The following is an 18,011-nucleotide window of genomic DNA, read 5'->3' as shown; positions in this document are numbered from 1 at the left end:
CCCAAGGTCACATGGCTAGTTTTTGTGTTAAGTGTCTGAGGCTGGATTTGAACTCAGGTCCTCCTGACTCCAGGGCCGGTGCTCTATTCACTGTGTCACCTAGCTGCCCCCCTAGACACAGTTCTTAAGCATGATGGAGAATGGGGACTGTGGCAGGCCTTGTGGATAAGGTGACATTTGATATGTGCCTTGAAGGAGGATAACATCCACAAACAGATGCAAAGGGAATATTTTTCAGACATAGGAGAAGTCCTGTATCAATGCTACCACCAAAGGTGCTGCCATAATATTTTGATGTATATGAGGATTGTTCTTATTGATAGCTTTCTTGGAGTACCAGCACAATAATGGAATCTCTGGTTTAAGGGGTATTGACACTTTGTTGTAACTGTTCAGTCATTTTAGTAGTATCTGACTCTTTGTGATGCTATTTGGGTTTTTTTTTTTTTTGCCATTTTCTTCTCCAGCTTATTTTATGGATGATGAAATAAAGGCAAACAGGATTAAGTGACTTGCCCAGGGTCACAAAACTAGTGTCTGAGGCCAGATTTGAACTCGGGTATTCCTGCCTCCAAGCCCAACCCTCTATCCATTGAGCCACCCAGTTGCCCTATTGATATTTTAGACATTTTATTTGCATAACTCCAAAGCTCACATTTTGTGGAATTTTACAAAATGCTTTCCTTATGAAAGCCCTGTATTGTAGGTGGTACGAGTATTATTGTTGGTGTTATGAACATTTTACACATAAGGAATCCATGGGTCAGAGAGTATTAGAGACTTGCCTGTAGTCACACAACTAGCATATGGCTTCTGTTGGAGTCAAATCTGTGTCTTCTGTCTCCCAAGTTCAATGATCTTTCCTCTTTGTCATTCTGTTTCTCTTACATTTGTGTCTAAAATGTAGATGTGCTTTAATTTTTCTCCCCTTCCTCCCATTCTGACCATCTATGGAATGCCTATCTTTTCGATATGCTTTGACCAAACTTCTCCATAGAGCCTAGAACGAGAAAAGGTGCAGAGAGTTGCAGGTGTGCTATTGAAAAGGAGATCCTTAGTCTTCTGATGGCTTCCAAAGTATTTGATTTTTGTTTTCTTTAAAGGTATTTTGACTTGTTCCTTTAAAGTTTTCAGCAGTAGCTTTCTCTTGTCTATTTGACTCTCTCTGCTTCTATGCAACAACACTTTTACCTCTCCTCTATATGACCCCTGTGGAACAAGGGGGCTGCTGCTAATTTGTTTTGATATGGTTTGCTTTGGTCTGACATCCTTTTTATAGTAATTCTTTTTGGAGGTGCTAGTGGGCTTCTAGCAAAAGCGCCATCCCTAATACAGAGAGGAGGCGGTAGGCTAGGCTTTGATCAGGGAACCGTCTGTCTTCTTCCTGTTCATCTCAAATGTGCCAGTTTTGTAGTACTTGTGTAGCTTCGGAGCTTTATACGGGAGCTCCTATCTTATTTCTTCCTAAGCCCATCCCATCTTTTGAAGGGTTCTTGTTTTGTTCTCCTTTATTATTTTTCTTTCACAGTTCTTATCCCTATCTAGCAGGAAAGCAGTAGTGATAGTTATGTTTTTTTGTGACATTTGTAAAAAAAAAATCAAAGACCTTGGTTTTTGAAACTATTTTTCATGTATAGGTATGTTGCAGATTCCTCCTCGGGTTCCTTGGAAAAGTGTTCTTTGAGGAGTAGTGAGTGACCTACTGTGTCATTTCTCTAAAGATTGTCATGTTTAGAGAGTTATTCTATTTAATTGTTAAAGGATGATATTTTCAAGGGAAGGACTTGCATGGTTATTTATGTCATTTCCTACTGATCTGTTGTTAAAACACTTTTCCCCCTCCTGTTTAACAGCTAACAGAACCTCTTTATGGAGAACTCAGTAGTATTAAAACAAAATAGCTATGGCCCAGATGTGAGGAATGCAATTGGACAATGTCTTTATTATTAGGAATTAGAAGTTGTCAAGGGACCAGATGTGAAGCAAAGTGGAGATAAGCCTCAAATAACAAGTAAACCTTACAACACTGAAGCACGCTGTGCTTGTTCTTATCATCAGGCTATGTGTTCTCTGTGAGCGGCCAGGTGTTAAGTAATGAAACATAGGCTCGGGATTTTATTGACTATTATCGCATCCCGTTCTGTCCACTGTCTAATAAAATGCAAAAAGTTTATACTGGGGAGTTCTGAATGAGGGTTTGCTTCTGGAATAGGATCCACCTATTCTCACCCACCAGAGCATTTCAAAAGAGGTAAAGGAAAGAAATAATGGAGGAAGCGCTGTGATATTGCATTCCCCTTCATTTTTGTCTATCCCCCAAAATATGCTACTGTCTATCATACTCATATCTACTGTCCTTGTATCTCAGACCTAGAACTTAGGAATTAAATCAGAAAGAAATAAACTGAAGAAAAAAAATCAGAGACTGTGTTAAATGGAAAAGATCAGGAGAGAGTAAATAAGAAAGAAGAAAAAAGCATTGATTGGTGCCAAGGCAGCATTGTATAGGCAAAAGGGTTCTGGAATTTGAATTGTAGGACTGAGCTTTGTATTTCATCACCTCCTTTTATTAATTATGTTATAATGGACAAATTACTTTACCTGTCTAGGCCTCAGTTTCCTTATCTGTAAAATGAGAGAACTGAATAGATGACATAAAATTCATGCTCCAATAAATGATAATTATTGTAATCATTTCAAATGATAAAAAAAAAGACCCTTGAAAGTTAGCTACATATCAAAGATGAAGACAGGAAAACAAAAATTTTCCCAGGTAATAAAAGGCATCCCTGACAGAAACTGTTTTACAAAGATGAAAAGAGCACACAATATGCAATTAGCTACCTTTGAGGGTATTGTTAAGAGAAGATAGAGGTCTGATTATAGAGAAAAAATTTAGCTAATTTGGTATTGGAATTTTTAAGAATAAAAATCGTGCAGTGTCTCTATGTGCAGTGCCATGAGTTATCTGATAGGTTTGTTTCATTATTTTATAGGGAATGGAACTGGATCTAGGATTTACCTGGTTTAGGGAACTCCCATCCTGTTAAGGAAATTCCCAATGTAATTCAGCAACTTACAGTCAATCTTACAGAATTGCCCACAGGATTTAGAGGTCAGATGAGTTCCTGAGGGTCTAACAGACGTCAGAGATGGGACTTGCACAAGGTCCTTCTGGCTGAGGCTAGCTCTCTGCCTGGTACATGATATAGCCTCTCACTTTGAGAAATTAAATGAACATAACTAGGGAACCTAGAATGTAAAAAGTGTGAGAGATATCCAGGTAAAATAGGATTTGAAACAGTAAAGAAATGCTAAATTTAGTTTAAATAACAGAAAATACAAGTAAATGATCAGAGAGGAAAAATTTTAAACCATGTACTGCTACTATGCCAAAACAAATGGTTCCTATTGCCCTACTGGTATCTTTTCAAAAGTAAGAACTCACGCATTAAGCAAAAAACATAAACTGGCAGAACAAAGTCAAATAAGAAACTAGAATTTATTACCCTCAGCTAAAGACTTGTATTTAAGTAGTAATCAAGACTAATGGAAGCATTAACACCTATCACAGAATTCCTGGAGCTCTTCCTGCCTAGCTAACAGAGTATCTTACAATTTGTGAGTCTAAAAATAAGCATCTGATCATTAAGGGGACTTCAGGATGAGATAACCTGAAAGACAACAGCCTTGGTTTGAGGTGCCATGGAACCTACCAATTAAGTATGTAGTTGGGACAGGAGATGGGAAAGGCTTCTAATTCTTAGGTGTTGCCAGTATAGATTTGGGGTTTGGGTAGATGTTTTTATGATATCATTTTGATTGATTCCTCAAGGCTTCTATGACTTTTCCCAGCTAAGTACTTTATATAGAGAACATAAAGATGTATTGCCTTGTATCTTCTCATAGTTTTGCAATTCTTACTCTTTAGTCAGAAGGCAGCTGAAAGAGGTGAGAAAAGATGAGTGAGATTACTGAAGTTCTTCAGTATATTTTTTTTTTCAGAGAACCTCCAAAATGGGAACTTTGGTGCTGATAAGCATCATCTTACCAATTAACTTGGGTGGGAGGAAGAGTTAATGTTTTTTCTTCAAAAAAGTGATTTTGGGATTCCTTGGTTAGAAGACTTCTTTACTCCCTTCTGTCCTCAAAATGCTAAGAAAGAAAAGTTGAATTCTTCCTTTCTATCATAAACATGTTACCAAAAAAAAACACCCTAATAAACTTCCCCATGGGCTTCTCTAAATTTCTCTTTTTGTATAGCACCACTTGGCTATATCCCAGGTTCTTTATGGCTATTTGGGGGGTAATAATTATCCCAAAAATAACATGAAACTATTCCGTGTGCTACGGTTTGCTAGTACCAACCAGAAACACATGAATCCAGTAGCAGAAACATTTAATTAAGACGTGACATTTGACTACATGTCCAGTAGTATTATATTTGAATTCTCCTTTAAATCTTCTGACTTCCCAACATAGAAAGAGGATACAGCCTAAGATGTCAAAATCCCAGAATGAAAAACTATCTGCCTCTTGCAATATATGTTCTGGGATTCTTTAGAGACACCCTAGGAAATATCTAAAAACGCTCTCTTTAAGCCTGAAATGATCATGGTCCAAATGTAACATCAGAGTTTCAGATCACCATGGCTACACTACTGTATGACATCTTTTCTCTCTCTCCTTGATCTCAGCTTCTGACCTTTCCTTTCCTATTAGCATCTTCACTACATCCACATCCCACCCAACTGCCCCATGCTTTCTGCTCCACCTTATACATTTCCTCCCTGGTAGATGATCTCTTCTCAGAGTCCTTGCCCTAAGACTTCATGGGGACACAAGAACAGTAGTTATTAATACATGCATGGGGTTCATGCATACATAGCCCAAGTGTCTAGGGAAATGTATTCCAGGGAATCTTTTGCATTGATCACAGTTATTGCAGCCCAAAACATCGTGAGAAATGAAGTCTTATGGACATACTCTCTGAATTTTCATAAGAACGACATTATATATTGGCAAAGGTTCCATGATCTAATGAATTTCTTACAGTAACTAAGCCCCATGGAGATAAAAGCTCTGAGGCTGGGATTTAACAACTTGTAAATGTTTTCCTTCAAACCCATTACATTTCCTTTTTCAGAATATCGGCACTCTAGTGAAGTGTCTTGATATCATGGCATGTGAGGAACAGTTGAAGGAATGTTTCACAGGTAGAAAAGAAGACACTAGAGGGACACATAAGATGCATTCAAGTAGTTTATATATATATATATATACATATATATATGTATATATATACATATATCCTGTGGAAGAAGCTTAGATTTGTTCTGCTTAGCCAGAGAAGGAAGAACTAGAAACAATGAGTAAAGGTTGTAAAAAAACGAAAATGGTAGATTTGCACCTGATCTAAGGACAAATTCTTAACAAGCAGAGTTACCCAGAGATAACAACCTCAGGAGGTAAGGGTTTCTTCCAGGTCTACAAACAAAGGTTGGACACTTGTCAAGTATGTTTTAAAAGGGAAGCTTGTCTAGTTAAGACTTGGACTAGATGGCCTTGGAGTTTCCTCTAAAATATGAAAATCTTTAAACATAATTAACAGGGTATCGCATCTACTGACCTTAGGGCAGTAAGCAGAGGGAGCTTGAAAGGTCAGTGTTTTTGATGATGGTGATGGTGCTAATTGTGGTAATGGCAATTAGTGTTACCATTTTCATGTTACCTCTCACTCTTTTAAGTGTCAAACTATTTTAACTTTCTGCATCAAAAATGGAAAGGTAGGCTAGAGCTTTCCCTTCAATTGCAAGCTGAGGAGTTTGTAGCTTGTCCTAAGGGTAATAGGTAGCAATTGAAGTTTGTCGTTCAAAAAGGCACAACAGTCAAATACACAGTTATGTGGTGTGTCAGTGGTACCTGGGAGAGACTGCAAGCCAAGAGTCCTGTTTCACTGTGTGAAACTTAGTATTGTCTCCTAAGCTTTGCACAGTTTAGAGGTCCCTTCCTCATTTTGTTATAGTTCAAAATCTTCTCCAGGGCCTAGATCAGGTCTGTGAAGGAAGAAAATTGAGACCAGAGAAAGGATGGTTGACTCAGAGAACAGAAAAGCATCTAAGGAGGAAAGAATGCAGTGGAGACAAAGTAAAAGCAGAATGAGACACAGGGAGAACAATAAGAGGGAACACAATTACAATAAGAAAATACATTTCAGAGTTCAAAATTATAGATGTGACTCATTAATAGATAATGGTAAGAAATTGAGGTATGATTACCTTGTGGGATATGTGAGGTAAAAGGATATAATTCATAAAAGATAAGGCTAAGGAACTGGGAAATCAGGATGTTGAAAGATTGATACTTGAGTGAAAGGTAACATGGAAATGGTAATACTAATTGCCATTACCACAAAAACGGAGCAAATTTATTTTGTGAAGTTTGGATTCAGTCAAAGGGCCCCACTTGAAGATCTAGAGGGCCACATGTGGCCTCAGGGTCACAGGTTCCCTACCCCTCCTCTACATGAAACTCTCCTGATCTCCCCGCCCCCAGTTGCTAGTGTCCTCTTCCTTTAAATGACCTTGTATCGATGTTATATATTTTGTATTCACCTCTGTATGCCTTCTCCAGGAAGTTTGTAAGCTGCTTAAGGGTAGGGACCATTTTACCATCTTTGTTTCCTCATCATCCAGGACTATGATCGATGCATAGTAAACAATAACTGTTTGTTGATAGACAAACACTGAACTACACGAAAAAGGTAGGAGAGTGAGCCATAAATAAATAAATAAATAGTAACCATCATCAGAGCTCATTCTGTTCATTTCTGATTATTAAAGTGAAGTGAAAGTCTGGGAGACATACTTATCAAAACTTTCCACTGACCCTAGGATGTTGAAACAAAGCAGCAACTGTGTATGCCTCTTTAAATAGGTATGCTCAAACAAGGTGGTTTTTTTTCTTTTTACCCCCTACCCTATCCTGTCTCTAACCTTTCTTTACTCCCTTCATGAGGAGGCAACCTGGATACCAGACCAGGACCAGGTCCCAGTTACTGGCCTCTTGCAACCTGGTCTTGCTTGCCTTTGTATTTATTACTTAGGAACTGGTAATCAAATAAACTCTGAACTAAAGGCCTAGAGCTTAGCTACTATCCCTACTGGGAAAGATATGGAGGATATGATAATTTATTACCCCATGGCTTACACACTTTGTTCTCCACTGAGAAGTCCAAGTGATCTGGAGTTATAAGCTGCTTAGGTACATGTCCCTCATGCCTACCCATGTCAGCTAGGTCACTCCCAAGGCCTCATCCCACTCTGCCCTCCCCTTCCATTATGTCCTACAAGTTGACCAGCATAATTCATAATAAAACACTGATCCTAAGGGCAATGAAGGACCATATATTTGGCACTAATAGGCTATAGTACATTTCCATTGTGGCCTACATGCAGGCAAGACATGAGGAACAACTTTGAGGTAAAGTATGATGGCAAGCAAAAGATGGACAGCCCAAGTGCAATGCTAGCACATTATAAATATTAAAAATTTTAGAAAAGGGAGAACAAGGTCTTTAGCACTTTGAGTGTATCCTCTGTGGAGGATCCATGAGCAAATAAGAAAACAGGATGTGAATGAACTGTGATCTCCATTAATGGAAGGAGTGCCCACATCAGTGAGATGATACATCCATTGAAGTATTGTATGGAGGTCTAAGAGGACGATGTACTTTGAGGCAATCTCTGTAATGTCAATTGAGTTAGGAAAAAAATGATGATTTCACATTCTTTATTAGGTAATAAAATTCAAAAGACATAGTATCATTTTTGTTAATAGAGTTGTCTATGTATTCGGTAAGAATCCTCTGGTGGTCCAAACTGTGACAGCTTAAATAAATTGAGAAGTAACACTGAAACTTAAAAAGAAATTGAAGATTAAAGAGCAGGAAACAGAATTAACCTTCCAGGATTCAAGAGAATACTTTTGTTTTTGACAACTTCAGTTAATTTGAACTTTATCTGTTATAATAGTATAGATCTTACCCCTATGTATTACTTTGTTTTAGATAAAAAATTTTTCAGTAGTGATTAATTAGGTATGGTAAAGAATCCAAAACAAGTGTTCACCAGTTTTGGTGTATACTCCAGATAAAACACCAACTAAAGCCCAGAGCAGAAAAAAAATTAGAAAAAAATAATCACTGCTTGCATAACTATTCATATAGTAGATCACTTTCCTTAAGTAAGTTGTTTTTCCTTTGTTCAAATCATTAGTAATTATCAGTAACTATGTATTTGAATTTTAAAATATATGTGAATTGTATCTCAGGTTTCAGGAAGCTAAGTTCAGTCAAAACATTATTTTGGGGGTGGCTAGGTGATGCAGTGAATAGAACACTGGTCCTGGAGTCAGGAGGACCTGAGTTCAAATATGACCTCAGACATTTAACACTTACAGGCCATGTGACCTTGGACAAGTCACTTAACCCCAACTTCCCAGCCTTCCCCTTCCAAAAAGCAAAACAAAACAAAACAAAAAACATTATTTTGGGCACACTCATCAAAGCATAGGATTTTAAGTAATTTTAGAACCAATCACATTCTTAATCTCTATAATAAAAACATTTCTTCTATATCTAGGTTAATCTGCTCTTAGAAATCATAAAATACTTTTTCCTTGCATTTTTCTTTTGCATTTGACCACTTTCTCCAAAGATCCTTTAGTATTTTACTTCCATTATCAAAATATCCCTTTGATGTAATCAGAGGGATTAGAAGATTTTATATGGTGTATGTAGTAAAAAAGACAAAGAAGCAAGTCAGAAACAGATTCACTAATATATATTTAAGTCTCTACAGCCATAACATCCGTATATAAACCTTTTTATTAAATGATACCATTAATTATCAGGACTGGTCCAAAGTTTTGTGATACAGAAATAATTTATTACCATTTTCTCATATTAATTAAATTTCTGAATGTAGTTTGTTGCCTTGTATAAACACTCTGGTGGTAATCAGTTAAATATTATATTGATTTACTACTTATTTTGAAGGCTATTAATATAATAATTATAAAATATTTCTACAAACAACTTCCAAACAGCATTCATTTATTACACAAATCATTAAGATGGAAAATATCTTCCTCGCTCTCAGTGTAGCCAAATGATACCTTCTACCTGTTCAAGTGTCCTCTTGATATTTGAAGAGCATATTTCCTTATTAAATTCAAATTGTTCTTTTATACAAGTTAAAATGTTCTATTAGTATGAGGAGGATAATGTTACATTTTTTTTTTTTGGAAAGACCACTTTTACAGTACCTGCATATTCAAATTATGAAGTTTCAGTAAATAGCATAGCCTATCTACTAGTACAAAACCTATTTTGGCCTTGATGATCAGTATCATCAGGATATTCTTTTATGTATAGTACACTTCTATTTGGAGGTAAGTTTTTTTTAGTAGTTCAACTGTATAAATATAAATAATGAATTACTTTTTTTCTTTTTCATGAATAATAGATATTTGATATGATTCCTTAGTAAATTATTAAAACATCCAAATTGTGAAGTAATATCATATAATGGGTCCTAATTATTTACAACACAGTCTCCTGTATAAAGATCAAACATGAGAGCTCTTATTAATATACCATTAGTCTGAACACATAATGAAAGGGCAATTTTGAATGACATTTATCAACTCCAGAACTGTCAACCTCTCTTATGTCCTTAGGGTCTTACTCTCTTTGGCTTTAGAAGAAAGCACTGCAGAGAACAGAGAAAAGTATTCAGAAATCCACTACTTCTTTTGTTTTCCTCAGACATGGACCATGTATGACACATTAGTCGTCCCACCTCAAAGATGAGATGTGTCACCTCCCACCCATCATCACTAATATTCATCAGTATATGCTGTCTTTCTCCTATCCTCTACCTACAGAAGTTATTTCCTCTGCTCTCCTAGGTCTTTGTTGTTGTGGTGGTGGTTCCATATTTAGAAATATACTCTGCCCCAACAGTGGGTTAGCATTCCTGTTTAGTCAAGTGCAGCAGTCACCTTTATTTCCCCAAAGCATCCCCAAACCTTTTTCGCCAGCTGTGATAGTGTCAAAGGAAGTTCTATGGCTGTCAGAATAAAGGCTTTTGAGACGTAACTAAGCCCTAAGGCCTGCCAGCATTGCTATACAGAAAGAAATAAGCAGGGACACCATTTTACAATAAAAAGTTAGTACCTAAAAACACTGTTCCTTGATATTCTTAAAAATGGCCAATAAGATCTTAACCTGATACTTTAGCATACCCCTATCTAGATACTACACATATGCATACATACAACAGGTTTCCAGATAAAAGACTTGAATTAGAATATGTGGATTATACTAGTAAATTTTCTTACAATCTAGGACCCAATACTTTTATATTAATCTCTTAATTTGTTAATGGTAATATAATACTAAAAGATGTCCTGTATGAAAGATCAAAGTTACATTATTTGTATTTATCTATTTACTATCCAGTAATGATGTTGAGGACTTTAAAATCAGATTATTCCCCATGATGTTCCTTTCATTGTGTAATGAACACAAATTTTTATTATATTTCTACTTAAATACCTGATATATTGTTGTCAACATGTCACCTACTGAAGACCCCTTTCTTTCTTCTCTGTTTGAAAAAAAATGATGTTCCATTTGGCTTTTCACTGGACTCTAATGATAGTAGCCTTAGAACATACCTGGTGGCTAGCAAACTTTGACTTCATCTTTTAAACTTGTTAATATACAATGACAAGTTTCTTAAATAAAGCCATCCCCTTCACTGCTCCCTATTCTCTCATTCCCAGACACCTAAGTGCTATTCCTACTATATTCCTATCCAGATCTGCCTTCCCCTTGCATTGTGCCCTTTGGAAACTTCATTCTATTTTTGACAATTTCTCTTTATCTTGGACCTTTTGTTCCTGAGCTCCTTTTATCTTCTGGTACTGATGGGGATCTGGCTTCCCTCATAAGACATTCTTTGCCTGGATATCTTCCATAGTACTGGATTACCTTATCTAATGTCCCTTAAAACACAGTACCAGAAGACAGAGTGAGCATACAGCTTGCTTCCCACAGCCACTTCCAGAACCTCTCTTTGCTATCATCTCCTCTCTTGAATTGCACTCCATTTAAACCTTCAAAGTCAGGCAACAGTTATCTACTAACTCCCAGGTCATTCTTCCTTCTTCCTCTTGTGGTATAGTACCTGATTCAGTCTTCTATCCTTCCCTCTCCCTCCATCTACACTTAAACACATCAAATTTCATGTTGATGTTGTTCCACACTAATCTCCCAGTTTATCAGGACTTACAACTTTACCACATCTCAATCACATGCAGGGATACTCACATCCTTTTTCTCACTATCACCCTTAACCAGTCTGCTTTCATAATAAAGCAGTCCTCTGAATATACCTCTTATTCTTCGATTTCTCATTCCTCCTCATTCTTCATCTACCTTTTGACTTTGCTTCTAGTCTCTTTATTGGTATAGGCTTCATTTCTTTCACTTACTAATCTTGGTGTTTTGGTTAATCATTTCCATCATATACTTAAATACCTTGTCCCCTTACATACCTTGTCAAACCTGAACCCTGAACTACTCTTACCATCAGCCTTCTCTGCTTTTATTTACCTTTGAGAATGCTAGAAAAATGTGTTGACTGGGTCCACTCCAAACTGACAACTAAGAAAATTGAGCCTATTAGTTATCAATTTCCTTTTTGTCCTGTTTTTAAGTCTCAGAACTATCTTTCAACCTCATCACTCAACTAAAACTATTCTTTTCACCATTAACTTTTTCTTGAAAATTTTATCCATCTTTCATTTTTGATCACCTTCATTTCTTGATACATCCCCTCCCCCACCCAGAGACCCACAGCCATTGTTGCCTTGCTCCATACCAAGGGGTTTGTCTATTTATTTCTTTTATATGCACACCCAGCTCTAACTAGATTATCTATTTTGTCCTTTCTAATCTCCTTTCTCTCTGGTTAACAATTCACCCCTTAACCATATCTATGAAAGATATCTGGTTATAATTTATTTTATGGCATGCTATTTAATATTTAGGTATTATATTTATTTTGAGTTCATTGTGGTATGTGGTAAAAATTATTGATCTAAACCTGATTTCTACATGACCTTTCTCCCCCCAGTAATTTTCCATCACATTTGGCCAGTGATTATGTCCAAATAAGGAGTTCTTTCCTAAGAAATTTACATTTTTAGGTTTATCAAACACTGGGTTGTTGAATTCAATTATTTCTCGTTCTTCTTTGACCAGACTCTCCCATTGCACTACTTTTCCATATTCATTAACCAGAACCAAATAGTTTTGATAAGCATTGCTTTAAGACCTGCAAGTGCTATTCCCCTGCCATTTCTATCATTTTCTTTATTCCCCTAGAAAGTCCAGATCCTTTGCTCTTCCAAATTACTTTTCATCTAGATCTACAAAAAAAAAATTCCTTTGATAGTTTGGCATAGCACTAAATCTGAAAATTAATTTCAGCATTACCATTTTATTACATTTGTGCTATATAGACATGAACAATTAATAGCCCTCCAGTTATTTAAGTTTCTCTTTTATTTCTTTAAGGAGTGTTTTGCACTTTTACAAATACAGGTACTTTAGTTTACTGTCGTTATTTCTAATGGAACTTCCCTTTATTACCTCCTGAATTTTTTTTTGTTGCTATATTGAAATTTTGTGGGGGTTTTGTGAGTTTACTTTATACCCTGTAACTTTATTGAGGATAATTAATTGTCTCAGTTTCTTTGCTGCTTCCCTAGGATTTTCTAAGTATGTTATTGTGCTATTGCATATAGGGACAATTATCCCTCCCCTTAAACCCTCATTCAAATCTGCCTTCCCTGTTACTCTAAAGTATGACACCATCCCCCCAGTCCCTTGGGCTCACAACCTAGGTGTCATCCTAGATTCCTTACCCCCATATCCAATGGGTTGTCAACTCCTGTCTATTCTCTCAAATATACCCCCTTCTCTCTAAAACTACCACTACCCTAGTGCAGTCTTATCACATCATGGCTGGACTATTGCAGTATCCTGCTGGTGGGTCCACCTGCCTCAATTCTCTCCCCACTCCAGAATCCATCCTGCATTCAGCCACTAAAGAGCTTTTCCTAAAACAAAGATCATGTCACTGCTTTCTCCAGGAGCAAATACAAAATGCTCTGTTTGGCATTCTAAGTCCTTCATAACTTGCTCTTTCTACCTTTTCAGTCTTCTTACACACTACTCCTTCTTACTTACTTTTCAATCCATAGTTGTCTTCTAATACATGAAAGATTGTCATGAAGAAGAGGGATATTATTTGTTTTGAATTTCAAAGCAAATTTTTTTTATACTTCTTAATTATTAGAACTATCTAAAAGTGAAATAAGGTCCCTCCAGAAGTAGTGAGTTCCCTTTTACTGAAGGCAGAGACTGGCCTTCCACTTCTCAGATATATCATGGTAAAGATCCTTTTTTGGATATGGATTGGCCTATGTAGCCACTAGCCCACTTCCAAATATGAAATTCTGTTTCTATGGGTTTTTAGAAATTATTTCATATCAAAGCTAAAACACATTTTGACAATGTCTACCTATATGCTGTAAAGTGCTTTGTTTAAACATTAATTCAAAAGTTTTCTACAATGAATCCAATCTTATAGGTCAGGATATGAGAAAGGGTAGTTAAAATAAAAGTTTTACAACAAAAATGGTAGACCTTAGGATGAAGATTTGTAGTCTTAATGCAACCAGTGTCAATTATACCAGAGAAACCCATGAATGAGCCAAATATGAAGTTGGATGTTCATTAAGATAGACATATATTCTAATGCATTCTAATGCCAACATATCACACCAAAATTGGACATTACCAACATTTCTGAACTAGTCATGCTCAATTTTCCACTGCCATTGTGGAATGCATCATACACATCTAGAAACCCTTGCTATGCTTAAATCAATCTGCTTCAGATGAAGAATCCAACTACATACAATTCTATCACTTATACTCAGGTCTTTTCCAGTTCCTTTAACTGATTGTCATATTGTACAAATTCATCCTATACTATGTATTCTATCATATGTAGACAAGACTCTAAGATTTTGGAAAACAAAAAGGATCTCTGTCTCTGGATGGACCAACAGTGTAATAATGAAAAGATAATTTCCTTTATGACATTTAGTTGGTTTTAGTCTGGATCAAATCCAGAGGCAATTCCTTGAAATCTGGGGGGAAAAAATTACCTGATATTTTTAAACCTTGGCAAAGGTTACTTCTGTTTGGTAGAGGACTAAGGGCAATGATTTTTATATGAAAATATAAATATACATACACATGCAAGAATGATAAAGCATATCTCACCTACATTATATAACTTGTCTCATGGTTAGCTGTATGCATGTTTCATTATACTTTCTCATACATTCTGAGGTAGCATGGAACAGCAGAAAAGGATTAGACTGGAAGTCTAGGTATTTCAGTTCTAGTTCCTGCTCTGCAACTGACTTTCCCTAATATATTAGGCAATGACTTCACATGTACAATTGCTATCTTACTGCTTGCATTCTAAATGGTGGGGGAGGGACAAGAAGGAAGGAACGAATTTGGAACTTAAATATATCTTTAAAGCAATGTTAAAAAATTTATTTGTAATTGGGAAATATTTAATGAAAGAAAATATAGTAAAAAAAATATTAGGCAAGTCACTTAACCTACAAAAGTCTCAATTTGCTCATTTCTAAATGAGGATAATGATACCTTCCCAGAGTTGTGGTGTGGTTCAAATGACATAATGTCTGTCAACATATTATGAAGGGCTATATAAATGAAAAGTACTATTATCATTAGAATACATTGTAACAGTAAAATATAATAAGCTCCTTGAGGACTGTGGCTGTATCACTTTTGGATTTTTATCATCGGCACCTAGCTCAATATGTAGCAAGTGGTAGTTGTTTAATAAATTATTATTGATTGATTACCATTACTAAAGATAATAATAGTTATAATGTCACAGAATAGGTTGTGACTATCATTTTGATATCCTACCGGTATATAGTTATGACACAAAACTTAAATTCCATGTGGTTATATAAGCAATAAAGATCACTAATTGATAGATATGCGATGAGACAATAATATTGGGCTACACACTTGTATTTCTCTAGATGCTTGAGATCTTATCATAGTTTATATTCTGTCAATTACTGCAGGATGAAGTGGCACAACCACTGAACTTGTCTGCTAAACCCAAGACCTCTGATGGGAAATCACCCACATCACCCACCTCTCCCCATATGCCAGCTCTGAGAATAAACAGTGGGGCAAGCTCTCTTAAAGCCTCTGTCCCAGCAGCATTAGCCAGTCCATCAACTAGAGTTAGCACAATAGGTAAGTTGATTTTCTTTTCTTTTCTTTTTAAATTTTATAGCTGGTGTTCTATATATGTGTTTTTGTTCTATATATGATTCTGAGATGCAATGCAAATTAAGTGCAGTTCAATGAACTATGTAGTCAATTTAAACCACATAACTAATTTTAAACTGAAACTAAAGAGATGAAGCCCCATTAAAGAATATGTTTATTAATTGCTCCTAGTCATGAAGAGTAGATTGATTCCATATTCTCTCTTCATAGTAGAGAGCAGAATTTAAAGTCAGGAAGACCCAAGCTCAAACTCTACCTCAGCTATGTGATCATTTAATCTGATCAACTTCAATTTCCTTATCTGTAAAATGGACAGAATAGTAACACTGAATTCACAAGGTTGCCACTATAATCATATGAGAAAAGCTAACACACTATACATAACTGTTAGCTATTAGAGATGGTGGCTGTAGTGTGTGAATTATTTAGAGGTCAAAACAACAGAAATCAGGCTAGCACTGACTGATCCTTCCAGAAGACTCGGTGCATAGACCATTTCATTACATTACTTATCTTCTTTGTTGAATTTGCCATTTTTGTAACATGCATATATCTACAATGAAATGTATATAAAAGATAAAATCTTTCTGCCGTGGTAAATAACCACCAGATGATATCACAGTCCTGCCTGGATTTTGCTTTGTCATATCCAAGTTAAAGCTATGCATGGTTCTTATCTTCTAACCTTCACAACTATCATTCTAGCGCAGAAATTGCAGGCATACATGGTCAGACTTTTAAAATGCTCTGGCCAACCTGATTGCTGCTGCCTTTTAGGGAGAATGAGAGAGGAATCTGGACCTATAATTTCACCCATATGAGGAAGTACAGAAACTCCCCCCAAAGACTTGATCAACAGCTTACTTAGTCTATAACTTACAGTCTTAAAGAGTTGCCTCAGACAATGAGAAGGTAAACACTCATCACCACACATTTCATGTCAGAGGTAGGACTTGAAACAAGGTCTTTCTGACTATAGCTTTATCCATCCATTCATTACTCCAGGCTCCTTTTCATCATGTTGTATTAATTACATAACACAATATTATTCAGTTAAAACAAAGTATACAATTGCAGATAGTGTTTAATAACTGTGGTTGAAATTTAACTCCAGACATATTTGTAGCATTATATATTCTTTTGTTTGGGGTAGCTAAGTGGTACAGTGGCTATAGAGTGGTTGGACCTGGAGTCAGGAAGACTTATCTTTCTGAATTCAGATCTGGCCTCAGATACCTACTAGTTGTGTGACCCTGGGTAAGTCACTTAATCCAATTTGCCTCAGTTTCCTCATTTGTAAACGAGCTGGAGAAGGACCTGGCAAACCACTCCAATATCTTTGCCCTCCACCCCCCCCCCAAAAAAAAAAAACCCAAATAGGGTCAGAGAGAGTCAGAGACGACTGAAAAACAACTGAACAATATAAATTCTTTTGTTTGGATCTAACAATGACTAGTGAATATTCTCATTGGTAATGAGGAAAAGGCTTATTTTAGTGTCCAAAGACTCTAAAATAAAAGTGTCCAAAGGGGAAAAATATTTTATTTGGCATATATGAATTCCCTAAGTCCATCAAATATGTAACTGAGTTATAAATACCACATTGTTTAGCTTGTGACTTACTAAGTGATGTTATTAGAACTACATTATTTAACTAGCTGGGTAAATAATATATTTGCATTTTTATTATCAATTTTTTTTTCACTTAACCGTCTGTCATGTTTAAAAATTGTTCCTGGGAATAATGAATAGTGTCTATTACTATATATTTAGCATTTAACTGGTATTTTTCAGTAGTAAAATTCCTCTTGGTTTTCCATGAAAAATCTTTTCCCCACCTACATCTTTTTCATAGATTTAAGACCTCTACAATTTGCTTTTCTCCTTTCAACAAAATGCAGATGTTGAAAAGCTGTATGTACCTGTAATGAGTAATAATGTAGTTGGATAAAAGCTGTGAGGATTAATGGAGCTGTAAAGGTCACTCTTGAAAGAAGAATTAATGTGTTAGACCATTAATAAACCATGGAAAACTGTGGACCAAAAGATAACATACTTAAGTTATCATTAATGGCATGGGGCTCTTTGCTATATATCTGCTAACTAGAAGTATAGAAAGTGATTTTTTTTTGATGTTGCAGAACAATGTTACTGTGTAAAATATAAGAAGCAGTGGTTTGAAATGGTGCACAAATGGATAAAGCTGTCCAAAAGTAGAGTCCTTAAGAAAATGTGAATTTCATAGAAGAGTGACAGATGGTTTCAGAACCTGTGGCCAAGATGTTGATCCTTGAGAAGTGTTACAGTTAGGCCTACAAGATAAATCTCTAGTTTCTCAGCCCAGTTCTTTGTATTTGACCATATTATTGGATGACTACAGAATCTGAATTAATTTATCCCATTCCTAGCTATCTTGTCTATAAAATTTGGTACATTATGAAGACTGACCTACCACCCTATAGTTTTGCAGTACGGCATCTGATAGTATCTAAAATGATGTGATAGAGAACCATTGACA

At 36.0% G+C, this 18,011-nt stretch overlaps 1 protein-coding gene across 1 annotated transcript in view; it reads left to right on the top strand.

The window, feature by feature from the left end:
• The window catches only part of LOC138175785 (transcription factor SOX-5), a 503,395-nt gene that overhangs the window by 438,961 nt on the left and 46,423 nt on the right, over window positions 1–18,011 (top strand). Inside the window, exon 11 of the mRNA XM_069106265.1 lies at window positions 15,280–15,457. Coding sequence (XP_068962366.1) covers window positions 15,280–15,457 — 178 coding nt within the window. The remainder of the gene's footprint in view (window positions 1–15,279; window positions 15,458–18,011) is intronic.

Source organism: Petaurus breviceps, unplaced genomic scaffold, assembly GCF_028583685.1.
Source record: "Petaurus breviceps papuanus isolate PSGF00001 unplaced genomic scaffold, PetGlider_PUasm1.0 79, whole genome shotgun sequence".
Taxonomy (NCBI): domain Eukaryota; kingdom Metazoa; phylum Chordata; class Mammalia; order Diprotodontia; family Petauridae; genus Petaurus; species Petaurus breviceps.
The sequence above is the reverse complement of the archived record's forward strand: the minus strand, read 5'-3'. Positions and strand labels throughout refer to the sequence as shown.